Here is a 13,927-nt window from a genome sequence, read left to right on the forward strand (position 1 = left end):
ATACCTATACTTGCTCCTGCTGGGCCTGATCTGGCAAGCTGCTAAGAGCTCTTCCCTCCCACTGAAGTCAACGTGAACTGAGCTTATTCAGGACCTAACAGGATTGGGCCTCCTTTAAATACTACTGAAGGATAAACATGATTTAATGATTATTTTTCTGTTTCCCTTTAGCGTGTGACATCTGTGTATACATACCCTGATTTTATTTATACATGTGCTCATAATCTGTACGTGTCCTTAAACATACATGCATTTTATATATTACAAGCTAAAAGACTGTTTGGGATTTCAGAGCACAGAGAAGGAAATAGAGATTGTAACACAAATAAGCAGGAAGATTATTCCCACAGCTTTCACTTTTAGTGAGTGCAAATTGTATTTTATGTGACACGAGCTAAGATTTAGCAAAGCATTTCAGCATATGCTTACATCTTCTGCTGAAACAGAAGCTACAGATTTGTTTAATTTCTTAGATCTGAAGTTTACAAGCTCGTGCTCAAACCAGGAGTTTAATATGCTGTCCAAAATAATCCAGGAAGCTCTGCATGTGGATGAGTATGGCCATGCCTCTATATGTGGCCATGCATGTCGTCTGCGAGCATACGCTAATAGCGCTCTGGCATTACTTCCAGATGTCTCACCCAGAACAGCTATCTCCTTCCTCCCGCATCTGCAAGAGACCCGGTCGCCTCTGTCATCCTAACCACTGCAAAGACAGCCTGCACTTCATGGAAGCAGCACACCAGGGCAGTGAGGTGCCATCAGGAGCTCCTGTCATCCCCACTGAAACAGCTGCAACTTCTGCTCTGCTCTAACTGGGAATGAGAGCAGCCAGGCTCACAGGGGGGTAACTGACCAAGTCTACCATGCACCGCTGCAGAAAGCCAAATGAAGAAGGAGAAAAAAAAAACAAAACAAGTAAGGTTTGCTTCTAAACTTCAATTGTACCCTCCATCCATAACGTATGTAGCAATAACGTCCTATTGTTGCTGGCGAGGGTTTATCTTTTGCTATAGAAATGTATCTGGTTACTAGTTAATCTTTCTGATTTACAGGTCTAGTACTGTAAGCTCTTCCTCCAGTAAGAACTGAAGTTTGAGCAGGTGAAAAAGCATTCAAGCCTTATGAGGTAACACTGCAATACAAACATCATACAGTACACAACAAAACATCTGGCAGCACATAAGATCTGGTCAGTTTTGTACTTTTAGCTTAAATAAAAGCACAAAACCTGAGGGAATACACTTTCGGTATTTAGCAAAAAGGGAAAAAAAAAGGTTTTAAACCAGTACCCTGTTCTCTCTGAATAAAATCTATGAATTTACGTATATTCTCCTAAAACTTACATAACTGAAGTTTTTATTAAGCAAGTCTGATATGGGCATATTTTAAAAATAGTGTCAGCAGTGATATTTTAAACTCTGGAAACAGATGTGCTGTTCCATCACAACTGCTGAATCTTCTCTGTATTTTTTATACTATGAAGCCTTTGTCTGCTTCTCTGTTATAAATCTCTCCCCCTGAACAGATTTCTGCTCTATGATCAAAGAAGTACCACACAAACATCATTAAATGGAATCTGTCCTGAAAAATTATATTGTTTTGGCCTAACCATAAAATATAGGTATTTTAATAATTGTTTCTTTTCCATAGACAATGTTAGCAGCTACGTCTCCTTGGCATGAGATCACAGCTGTATGCTTTATGACATCAGAGGCATTTCAAGGTGTCTCCATAAATGTCACTTATTCCTTGGGAACCTGCCAAATCTGTGCCAAAAAAAAACCCCAGTTCTTTTAAAGGAGAAATCTTCAAATAAATCTATATCTTTATACTGGTTGTCTATACCAAAAAAAAATAAAAATCTGTCCCTTTGTGGAAATACTGGCCATGAAGGTAGCAAAACCTCCAATACTTAAATCTGCTGGCCTGAACTCTGGTTTGCTTTTGAGTCCATAGTGCCTGCTTTAACCAGTCTGACAGGCACCCTGATACTGCACATTTACCTACAGCTTCTCATGGTTGCATACAAGGCTCTTAGCCTTCTGAAGAATGAACAGCCTGAATGACAAAAAGCTGAATCTCTTTATTGATCATAACTGTAAATCAAAATCAGGTGTGTCTTAACGCACTATTCCAATTAAAATGTTTCAACCCTGAAAACAGTGATCCCTTCCATATCACCACTGCAGGCCTGATGCTGCCCAGCATGCCCCATCTGTCATAGTGCCCAGTACCCCACGAGACTGGGACCTGTGCAAGTAATAAAGAGACTGTCTCGTAAATACCAATATTTTAATGCCACCTCTGTTCATAATTTGACATATCTGCAGTCCTCTCTGCAATAATGTTGGCCAGAATCGAATCCCTCTTGCCAGGCACACCATTAACACGTTCAGCACTAATCAGCTGCCCTTAACCATGCAAACTCCATCTAATCTGTGGCTACAAGCACACAGAGCAGGTACACTGGCCACTTCCCACGGGACATGCCTGCTGCCACAGAGGCACCGAGCTACGCCTGAGTTTAGGATTTCTGCTGGCCGACAGAAGCATCCATCAGTCCCAGTGTAACCGAGCTGTTCTGTTCTCCCAAAAGAAGGAAAATAAAAAAGATTTTTTTCTACATCTGAAAGAAAGAAGTCACTGGGTATAATTGGAAATAATCCAGGACAGGCACACCAACAGGTGCTTCACAGGTAGCGCTACATTGCTGAAGACGTTGAAAGAGAAAATGAATAGGCTCTCTAAATAATACATAAATTGTACAGGCGTTTTTTTCTATACAACCCCAGTGAAGTTAATGTATAAATCGGAAACTGAATTATTCATAAGTGGTGAATATATAATAAATCGTATTTCACACTGCAATATTCCACACAGGTACATGCCTATTTCCATGCGATGAACAGAAAGAGGCAGAGAGCCTGAAAACACAGAGGTCTTACCTGGAGTCCGGGTACTTCGTCAGGGTAGCCAGGCTGCTGGTGTACATGTGTCCTCCTACATCGATGTGCACAGGAGCGTTCGACTTGGTGAGTTGAGCGGGGAGAGGAATTCCTTGAGCAGCCAGAGGAGAAACTGGGGACCGTGTTAGAGACAGACGGGACATGCTTCTTCCCTCCTGGAAACGGAGGACAAAAAAGAACAGTTTCTCTTAAATGTAGCAGTGTGTTGCCTTTATTTCCAGTGTGATCACAGATCTAATCAGATCATTTTTGCATCTGCCTGATCACATATTCAGCTAACAAATTATTGCCACCACTGTAATTAAGTGTATTTGCATCATTTTCTTCAAAGTACCAGAGGGGAAGAGAAAGATGCTTATTAGCAATAAGAAATCAAGAAAAAAATTTTTCAAGGTGTCAGCCTCAAGGGGCATAAAACAAACTGCAAAATTCTAATTAAAGGTCGCAGGCTTATGTGTTAGATGTGAAATATCCCCTGACAAACGAATAACCAATTTGTGAATTGGGATTCAGGGGTTTTTGCAAGTTTGTCTCAGTAACGAGACACCTCTAAATTAGTGACTTCCTCAGTACCTAAGGCATTTAGTTTATACATGTAGTAAATTTCACATCAAACTAAGATCAATTTTGTGTTTTATTTTCAATAATTGCAAAATAAATGGATAATTTTTAGTTAAGCCTTAATATTAGGTATAAAGAACTAATAAGCTTTCAAACTGAATGCAATTAATACCTGGAAGCAGTGAAAACAGAAAGATATATAAACTGACCTGTGTTTTCATGACAAGAAATGTTAGAAATTACTACACAGTCTGGCACATGAAATTACAAATTCAACAATCCACCTAATGCTTACTGCACTAAAAACATGTGAAAACGAGTGAAATTACTGAATCGAGTCCAAAATCTTCAGCTGATGTACTAAGCAAAAAATACTTAAATGTTTTAAAAATGAAAAGGACTACCAAAGCAAAAGAAAATTCCTTAGTTCTCTTCAGGAGGAAAAGCACAGCTTATTCTGCATGAAACGTGTGTCTCAAAGCTAATTTCAGTTAAATCAGTATAGATAGCATACATGACAAAGAGCAAAAAACCTTCTGTAAAAGTTCATGAAAATGTCCATCCATTCTCCCACTTACGGGTAAAGCAACATATGCAAAGCATTATAGCTGAAGACATTTCTGAATATAATCTAATTTTCTTGGTATTTTGTTTTGCAAGCATGCTACCAAACATCCAGACTCTTCCTTATATCTGACAAGCACTTTACATACAGCATTACAAAGTGAATTCCCGTTTCTCCCACGTTACTTTGACAATGTTTCTTAAAAATCTGAAGGTGGTCTCGCCTTTCTCTTAGCAGTAAGTATTTTGCACAAGGTGCCTGGCTACGCCACTCAACGAGCGTACAATTAGCAACATTCTTTGTAAAGCAAAAATAAAAATCTGAGCTATACAGAAAGGAACTGAAAAATCTTAGCACATCTGGACAGCTTCATAAAGTCATCACAACATCCCCATTTACTGCATTTCATCTAGTTTAGCTCCTAAGGATTTCCTGAATCTACAGCGCAGCAATACATCACCCCATTGTGAATCCACATCCTTTTCTCTTCGGAGGCAGAATGGACATCTGCACTGAACGCGAAGCAAATACCAACTCTGTCCTAGGACTTGTGTGTCAGTCGATGTGAAATTGGGCATTAACATTTTTACTACAGCACCACCTTCAAGGAAAGTGATTGAATCCTTTCAAGACTGAAGATGTTCCTTGCTCGTTTCCCACAAGAGCCTGTTGTGGGCAAGCTGTACTAAGTGCATCGTACAGCATAAATAGGAGAACTAACTTCTAAAAACAACTTAGTATGCAAGTACCTGCAGTATTTTAGCGGTGTGTTTACTAATCTGTGGGTGCCTCATCTGTCTGCCAACACAAAGACTTTTTTTTCCTCTTACCAAAGAGCACTGCAAACTCATGTTCATTGTCTGCTCCTTCACTTAAATGAAAGGGTCAGGAGACACAGGCTGAATGTCAACCCTGTCTTTGTTCAGACCCTAACTATTATCACTAATGATAAAGGTACAGACCTCGCGCGGTACAGAGCTGCCTTAGAAAGACATCTCACGCAGTTTCACAAAACAAGTGCCTAATTAGGACTCATCTGCACCCCTTGTTACAATTTCCAAATGAAATCAAAGGGCTTCCAGTCCTCTGTAAACGAGTCTTGTATTTAACCATTTGTCTTGAAATACAGACTTCAGTTTTAAAATATGCAGAGATAGCTAAAGATCAAGTGATCTGAATCTATTTGTGCATATTTAAACACTGCTGCTATCTTAGGATTTTGTTTAATGTTAGTATACCAGTAAATTCCTTGATCTGTAAAGAGTCTGAGATTCTCAGTGAGGCCATACTCACACAGTAGATATTTAATTTATACTATTCACTGGAGGGACCTTTTGAACAATCCTCTGCTTTTGGCATCTCTCAGCTAGAGCATGTGTTGAAAAAACACTTAATTATAGAAAATCACTGGAAAGCTAAAATAGTTCTCAAACTTTTATGGCTTTTCATACTTACTGAGGATGCTACTGGCTTTTGGGGGGAGGGGAGGAGAAGGGGAATTAAAAGATGGGCTTTTCCCCTTCTTGGAGAGGATTGGTATTAAAAAAAAGGAGCCCGCCGTGTTTATTAAAGTTGTGGAGCTCAGTCATTTTGTAGGAGCAAATTATCAAGGGCCATAATTGTTGAACACTGCATTAAGGACATTGAAAAGACTCGTAGTGCTCCAACAAAATAAACATCCCGTATTTCTTAAGGTGCCATAACCCTACTAATGACTCCTTCCTCTTCTTAATGTAAAACGCAGATAAAATTCATCACACCGAGTAATGCACTTATTTTATGCACAAAGCGAAATCCTAAATGTATTTATCCAGTGAAAGTCTTTATGCACATATTTTCTAATACTGATGTGAAAATTAAAACCTTAAGGGTAAATATTGCAGAAACACTAACAAACTTCATTTATTAAACCATGTAAAATAATCCCTGCTCTTTAGTTGCCTACAACAGGATACAGCATCCCAACTAGTGGCACAGGCAATAACCCCGCTCTAATAAGTAACACAGGAACCTGCTGAAGGCAAAATCAATAGAGCCTGATTCCCAAATTATCTGAATATTTAGTTTTTCAAACATTACACACCAAGATCTTTCAGAGCCAGCTTATCTTTTTCTGCCTTTCTAAGCTAACTGCATAAGTACTGCTTGTAAAAACTATTTGCCCATGCAAAGTGAAATAATCACAATGCCATGCTCATTTACACACAAAATGATTTTGTGTCCCATTGTGCTCACAGTTGTTCAGCTCTCTAGGGGTGATTAAACTAGCTATGCTGCTACAGCTTGAGATGATTTCACTGAATCGTTTCTCCATGAAGTTGCTTCTTTGCTAAGCTGTTATTTTAACCATAAAAGGTAAACAGAAGGCAGTTGTAAGAGCTCCATTCAGCTCCGTGCCCAGGGCTATAACCCTAGGGCAGAGAATGCTGAAAGACTGCAGAATTTTCCAGGGTGTTGCCTTTCTTGCTCTAAAGCCTTCAGGAATACTGTTCATTTAATACACACTCTAGATGATACATTTCAGATCCTACTAAAAGAAAGACTTCAAAAGTGTAAGAACTTTTGGGCGGATGAAGCTTTCCCACCTCTGCACATAGCTTGGGGCCATGGTAACCAATACTGCTGTTGATGTTGGGAAAATACAGTAGAAATAAACTGCAGAGAGCAGAGCAGACAGATAGGGACAAGGGAGGTGAAAGGTTGCAAGAGAGAAGCAAGCAGCAGTCTGGAAGGGATAACAAGAAAAAAGGGGAAGGAATGAAAAAGGAGGCAGCTCCGAAGGAGGGACAAAGTTAAATCAAGGAGCAGGCACTTAAAAGACTACAGATGGGAAGCAAGGCTAATTAAGGATGTAAAGGCGCTTTGTTGCTAAAGTTTATTGTTGCCAGGATAAAAATTAATTGAAACTAATGCTGTTATTCACTCGGGCAGTTTAATTCCTTCGTGTGCGTTCGCGACGCCAGCCGAGGGCTGCAGGTTGAAGGCGCTGCCGCAGCCGGCTGGCTCCCACCGGCCGCCGGGGCTGCGAGGCCCCCAGGACCGAGACGGGGAGCAGGGGGCCGGGGGGGCTCTCCCCGCCCTCCCCGCAGCCCCGATCTCGCCGGGACAGAGCCCGAGGCCGCCCCGGGGCTGCGGGAGCGGGCGCGGAGCCGGGGACCGGCTCCGGCGGAGAGGCCGGGGCGCAGAGCGGGCGATTACCTTTGTCTCCATAAACACGCACGGCGACCGCTCGGGTCTGCCTCCAGAGCCCCTCGGAGACAATTGTTTACGGCGAGGAGCGAGCCTAAAGACAAAGAAGGGATGGGGTTACTGGCCGCCTCCGCCCGCCGGGGCTCGGCGATTCAAAGTCCGCAAACATTCGCGCACACACCTCCGCGCCGGCACCGTGACACAGCGGGTCGTGCCCAAAACTTTTCCGGGGGGGCAGAGGAGAGGGGGGCTCCCTCTGGAGGTCTCCTCACCGAAAGGAAAAAATAGAAGGGGGAGAAGAAGACGAGGCTTTCCGCTGCGTCCCCTGCCCCCCCCCCCCCCCCCCCCGGCCCCGCGGAGACCTGCGGCCAGCACCGCGCCCGCCCGCGGGACTTGCGCCTCTGCCTGCCGCGGGCACCCCGTGCCCGAAGGGGAAATCCCCCCCCCCCAAAAAAAAAATAAAAAAAGCACAACATGGCGTCCTTTACTTATTCCCACATAACAAGAAAGGAGATGTCTTAGATGAACGCGAGGAGAAAAAAAAAAAAAAAAAAAAAAAACACGAATCCCCGCTCCTGTGCAAGCCCTGCGCAGCCAATGGTGGCGAGCATTAGCCCGGCTAACGCATTCATTTCGCAGAAGTGTGCCACATCGCATGCAGCAGCCCCGATGCAAACTATAGCCTAGAGTGGTTTGAAGTCTACCCCAGCCCGAGCCTTCCACTCTCACTGGCGCCAGAGTTTCATTCACAGCCCGCCCGCGGCTCCCAGGCGCAGCACTCCCCATTGTCGCCCGCCTTCCCTTTGTGCCCAGCCGCCGCCCCCGCGCAAACCCCGCGCAAGCCCCGCGCAGCGCTGTCCCCCCCCCCCCCCCGTACCGTGCGAGGGCGCGGAGCGAACCGCGCCGCCTCCGCCGCCGCGCCGGGGCCGGGCCGGCTTCAGAGCCGCGGCCGGGGGGGCGGCAGCGCGGGCAGCCCGGGCCGCGGGGCTCCGCCGGCGGTGCCCATGTCGGAGCGGAGCAAAACAAAACATACACGCACGGACACACGGCCACGCAGCGCTAGCGAAGCGGGAAGGCTCGCGAACGGCTCCTGTAGCTTTAAAAAAAAAAAAAAAAGAAAAAAAAAACGCCCCTCCGCTCGCTGCTCCTCGGGAGCCGAGTTAGTTGGGAGAAGAGGCAGTTTCCCAAAAAAAAAAAAAAAGGGGGGGGGGGAGAAGAGGGAGAGGAGGAGAGGCGCGGTGCAGCGCGATGCGCAGCGCAGGAACGCACGGCGCGCCCCGGCCCGGCCCGGGCACCGCGGGAGCGGCCGCCGCGTTGCTTACCTTGAGCGGAGATCTGGGAGCCCCCCCTCGGCTTTTTGGGCTCGCTTGGGTTTGTGTGTGGCTGGGTTTAGGTTGGCTTTTTCTTTTTTTTTCTTTTTTTTTTTTTTTTTTGCTTTTATTACTGTCTTTGCCGCTCGGATCCTGCTGTGATTATTGTGATTTTTAAAGCTGCTCTCTCCTCGCTCGCTCTCCCCCTCTCCGTTTTTTTTTTGTTTTTTTTTTTTTGCTGCTTCTTTCTATTTATTTTGTCTGTGCGCGGATGTGTGTGTGTGTGTGTGAGGGGGGGAAAAAGCCTTTAAATGAAACTGCCGAGGCTGTTATGAGAAGAAAGGCAATAATCCCGTCTCTAAATAACAGAGGGAAGGGAGAAGAGGAGGAAAAAAAGCGAATTCTTGCTCAGGGCTTTGCAAACGCCTGCAGGGCAGAGGATTAGGCTACAATTAGCTCAGCCCTTTGCTCTCGCCCTAGCTAATTTTGCGATGAAAATTGGATATTTTCCCCTCCTTTTGGTGAAGGTCCCCACATTTATTTCCCCCCGACCCCCCCAATAGAATCAAACACAACCCCTTGACAACGGAATGGGGCCGGGAAGGCGGCGGGAGCCCCAACCCGAGCCCCTCGGCGCCGCCGCCGCCCGCGGAGCCCCTCGGGGCTTTGGGGGGGGGAAGGGGGGGGACCGCGGAGCTCCGCGCAAATCCCGCGCAGCCGGCCCGGCGCTGCCCGGGGATAACGGTCCGGGGCCGGGGAGGCTCGGGCTCGGGCCGCCGTCACGTCCTTCAGCAGACTTACTGGAGAGAAGAAGGAGGAAAAAAAAGGGGGGGGCGAAAGGGGGGGAAAAAGCTGATTTTAATCATTGTCATTTGGTCTGATGTAATATTTCCCCAGGCGTTTTCGACTAGGCATAAATTTTCGGCTCCCAAATAAGTAACGCAGGGCACGTTTCTCACATCTCTCGGCTCCTCGGTTACAATTAGGGTAGCACCCACTCTGCACTTGTTGATAAACTAGATCAAGTTCAAAAATAAATAATAAAAAATAAAATATATCAAAAAAATACGGCGGGCCCCCATTGCCGCCGGGGCGCAGACGGGGGGTCCGGGCGGCGGGGGGGCCGCAATTATTGCCAGCCCTCGCTCCCCCCCGCCTGCCTCCCCCTCCCTTTCACCCTTTGCTAATGTCTCGCATTGTAAACGCCAAATTTCCTGTAGGCCATTAAAACCAAATGACGTCTATCGACATGCATTGTGCTATTGCGGAGCGCCCTGGCAGCCCGCCCCCGGCCAAAAGCGCCATTTCAATTAGAGCGCACGGCGCGATGGCGCGGGGCTCCGCGGGCGGCTCCGCGGGCGCGCAGCGCGCCCGGAGGGGAGGGGGGCGGGCAAGCGACACCCCCCCTTCCTAAAAAAATCATATATATATATATTATGTATATATATTTTAAAAGCAAAGCCCGTCCGCCTTCAACTTTCAGCTCCGGCCGTGTCCGCGCCTTTCCGCGAGTCCCCGCGGGGCTGCGCTCTGCTAAGGCGGAGAAACGGGGGGGGGCTCCGCCGCGCTGCACCGCGGCCGCGGAAGGGGCGTCCCGTTGGCGGCGGGGCTGCAGCGCCTTCTAGCCGCCGAGCGCGGCCGCGCAGGGGGTTACGCAACGCTGCGCGAGGCCGCCCGACTCTGGGCGGGGGCTGCGCGCCCCTCCGCGCCTCTCCGCGCCCCCCCGCGGGGCCCGGGGCCGCCCCGCCGCGGGGAAGGCAGGCGGGACCCCGCCGTGGGGAGCGGGGGTAAAGTTACCTTCCGTGGCAGGAATAAACAGAAAGTTTTCTCCTAAGGGTAGCTTGTTTTTTTTTTCTTTTTTTTTTTCTTTTTTTTTTTTTTTCTTGAGTACAAACTACAGGAGAAGAGGGAAATTTTCTCATTAAAGTTACATCCCTGCAGTTAGTTCAATTACTTGATATATGCAGAAGATGTTGTAAATTTAAAGATTTAAATAGCTTACAAAGATGCCGGAGGCTCCATCAGTTAATTTCCTTAATTTATGGATTTTTAGCTGAGCTTCTGAAATGAAAAGGAGAATGAGAACTAGGTCAGCAGAGAGATTTGCATCCAGAACAGACTAAAATTTGTTTTCCTTGACCATCCTACCGGCCCAGGTGTGATCCTTCACCGGGGTCACCGTCCTACCTCTGACCTGTGGGCTGCGACTCTCTGCGAGCGAGCGGCATGGGAGGCTGGATTTTATCCCGCAATAACCTCCGAGCACAAACATGCCCCAGACAGCTGCCTCACCTCCTCACCGGACCAGGCTGCAGCCTAAGCAGCCTCATCTCCCAAATCTCCACTCAACAAGGGGAGGACGGGGAGGACAAGATCCACTGAGGCTCAGTGACCTGGCACATGGCCCCAGCCATGCTCAGTGTTTCTGTAGGGGTGCAGGCAACTGTTTGGGAGGACTTGGCTACTACTTTCTTAGTTCCTCTGTGAACTACTGACTGCTAAATAAATAAATACGAGAAGCTTGAGCAGCAAGCAGAGCATCATAGAAATAGGATGCTTCTGCACTGAGGCAAAGCAAAGAGGAAAGAGAAGACCTAAAAATATTGCACTGAGCAAAAAGTAGAAATTGTTTCCTGACTCATCCCAACACATCTGCGACAGGTACCATTTAATTGTGCCGCGTGGTAATGGGATGCGTGGCTAATAAAGATTTGTAGTGTTTGCTTGCAGACCAAAGCGAAGACTCAGTAGCACTTGGGATGAAAGAGGAACACGTGTGGTATGTAGCTTGTGCGGGATTGTTTTTACGGTGTCTAGAAAAGAACAATGTACTTGGGAGCTTTGATTTTTTTCTTGCCTAGATTAATGCCAAGGATAATAAAAGTACGCATTATAGCTCTATATGCACTCATTCTTTTCTTTCTTCTCACTCAAGTGTGTGAATGCCTTTCTGTTGTTGTATTTCAATATGTATGAATATATACATATGAATTAATACTTAAAAGATTGATACAAACTAAACAGTTTTAGGAAGCAACATTGCAATACGATTAGTATTGGCGTTCGTGATTTAACATTTCTTTTCCCACTAGATGAAGTTTCTAAGATTTGCAAGGTACATGTCAAGGACGGGTATATAAATGGATTTTTATTTATTCACAACTCCAAGACTAATTGCTTCTCTTTGCCTGAAGGCCAAGAGATTGGTTTTAATATGACACTTCAAAAGTATTCATAGAACTACAGAGATACTAAGTGTCATTGTTTAAGAGAGAAATCTCACTATGCTACTTGTGACCCTGAAAATAAAATCTTCCACTTCATTTTGAATCCTAATGTTGTTTTCCAGAGTTTCACTTAGAGCTCAACTATTAAGAAGTGTACAAAGGAAAATATTAACTAGTGTGTAGTGAAAAAAGAAATACTGTTAGAAGTGAACATACATAACTTATTTTCTCAACAACTCTATTATCCTCCTTATAAAGCAATACAAAATTTATAACAGAAGATTCCTGAGCTTGATTGTATGATATTATAATGAACAGTGCTAAGTTATAGCATCATGGTGTTTTAAAACTTCTTGGCTAAATGCCCAGCATGTGTTTATTAAGATACTAAATACTTCAAAATAAATACTTTGGATTTTTTTCTTATCAGCAGTTCTTTGTATTCTGTGTAAATGCTTAAAAACTGAATTGGACAGAACCACTGTGTAATGTGTGGTTGTTCTTTTTTTATCTAATTATTACATAGCTCATTTCAACTTTTTCGATGAACAGGTCAAAAATTTCCCGACGCTCTTAAGACACTGTGAAATAGAAGTCCATGAAGAATCCCATGTCATTTTTCTCTGTTTTTTGGTGTTTTCCAAAAATATTGCCTTGTGTATTTTTTATTGAACAGAAGATGACAAGATCATGAAAAGATGTAAATTTCAAGGAATAGAAATTTCCTTGATTTCAAAAAGATGTTACAAATACATTTCTAATTACATACAAAGTAAAGATCAGGTTTGAATTCTGTTGGCTGTGTGAAAGAAGGTATCGTGAACTGAAAAATAACATCAACCTCTTCTACGCCATGATGTACGAATTAGCGTAACGATTTCCAGTCTGTATTGCTCTTGAGGGGCCTGGATGTAGTTATTTTGGTAGACCTCATCCTGTCTTAGTGCTTTTCCTTTTCCTTATGTCTCATAACTTGAGGTTTGAGCCTGACTTCAGGACTTCTGTTGTTACGTATCTGAACCCGAGGTTGATCCTGGCTTCCTGGTGGTGAGAGCGATGTTCCCACTAACTGCAAAAAGTGAAGGAAGAAATCCCCAGACTGCCTGGTCTTCTCTGAAACACTTCATGCCCCAGTAGGCATTTCAAATAAGAGAGAAAGTCTATCAATTAATGGAATGTTTAAAGCAGGTAAGCAAGAATTAGTTTTTTTGTTCCGTTAAAAGAAAGGAATCTACGTCTATATGTAGACTAATATTCTTCTCAATCACAGGTAAGGCACGGCTGTATTCTAGATGGAGTTTTACTTGGGGGGCAAAGATTTGAGTAAGAAATTGGTGCTTCAAAAGTAGTTGCTGGACTCCAGTGTGCCTTCAGTCAGCAAAGCCTACATGACTTTGTTGCCTTCAGTGAGGATTCATGGATGTGACTGCCTTTAGTCTTGTTTCCTGGAGGGAGAAGACTGACTGCAGAAACATGGGGAGAAACACATCTGAGCACAGAGCAGGCACTCCATGGGTCCTGTGACTAGCACCATCACCTCCCCCAGCGAAAATAAGATAGAAGCAGAGGTGTGGAAGGCTGATGTTACAAATGCGTTGAGCTGGTGGGAAAGGTTTGTTCTTGTGAGAAACCTGAAAATATTAAGCACCTTGGAATACCAACACTTGCCACAGTCGGTTGACATATAGCAAAGAAAAAAAAAAGGAAGAATTAAGGACATCTCCCAGTTGAAGCCAGCTGCAGTGCCAGTCATTCTGCAGTGGAAATTTGACCCAGGGTTTGCTAATTTAGACAAATTGTTTTGTAGGCAGATAAGGAATTTCCTGGGAGCAGTAAGCATGACTATGCAGAGAACAAAATCTGATCATTAGGCACTCACCGAGTCTTGTCACTCTTTTCCCTTGAATGCTCTTCTATTCTTTTCAAGAAACGGATTGCTGCTGTGTGAATTTACAAACCATTACTTTATTGACTAAATACATACGGTCTGTTTTTAAGGCTATCCTTTATCCAATGCCTAACTCATAACAAGAGTGTGATATCAGGAAATAATCTACACTGGACTGCCAAGATGAAATACCCTGTCAGGAAATACAGTATAGAAGA

At 44.8% G+C, this 13,927-nt stretch overlaps 1 protein-coding gene across 4 annotated transcripts in view; it reads right to left on the reverse strand.

Annotated features, from left to right (window-relative positions):
- KCTD15 (potassium channel tetramerization domain containing 15) overlaps positions 1 to 9,134 on the reverse strand; it is a 45,877-nt gene extending 36,743 nt beyond the window's left edge. The window contains exons 1-3 of one of the 4 annotated variants that reach the window (XM_035543538.2): positions 8,607 to 9,134; positions 7,294 to 7,378; positions 2,949 to 3,124 (exon numbers count right to left, since the gene is read on the reverse strand). In XM_035543538.2, the coding sequence (XP_035399431.1) occupies positions 2,949 to 3,124; positions 7,294 to 7,305 (188 nt within the window). In that variant the 5' untranslated portion in view covers positions 7,306 to 7,378; positions 8,607 to 9,134. Of the gene's footprint in view, positions 1 to 2,948; positions 3,125 to 7,293; positions 7,379 to 7,772; positions 7,792 to 7,988; positions 8,271 to 8,606 lie in introns of those variants that run through there. The other 3 variants (XM_035543536.2, XM_035543539.2, XM_035543540.2) reach the window with 3 other exon arrangements.
- Positions 9,135 to 13,927: the final 4,793 nt, after the last annotated feature.

This window comes from Cygnus atratus, chromosome 12 (assembly GCF_013377495.2).
Source record: "Cygnus atratus isolate AKBS03 ecotype Queensland, Australia chromosome 12, CAtr_DNAZoo_HiC_assembly, whole genome shotgun sequence".
Classification (NCBI taxonomy): domain Eukaryota; kingdom Metazoa; phylum Chordata; class Aves; order Anseriformes; family Anatidae; genus Cygnus; species Cygnus atratus.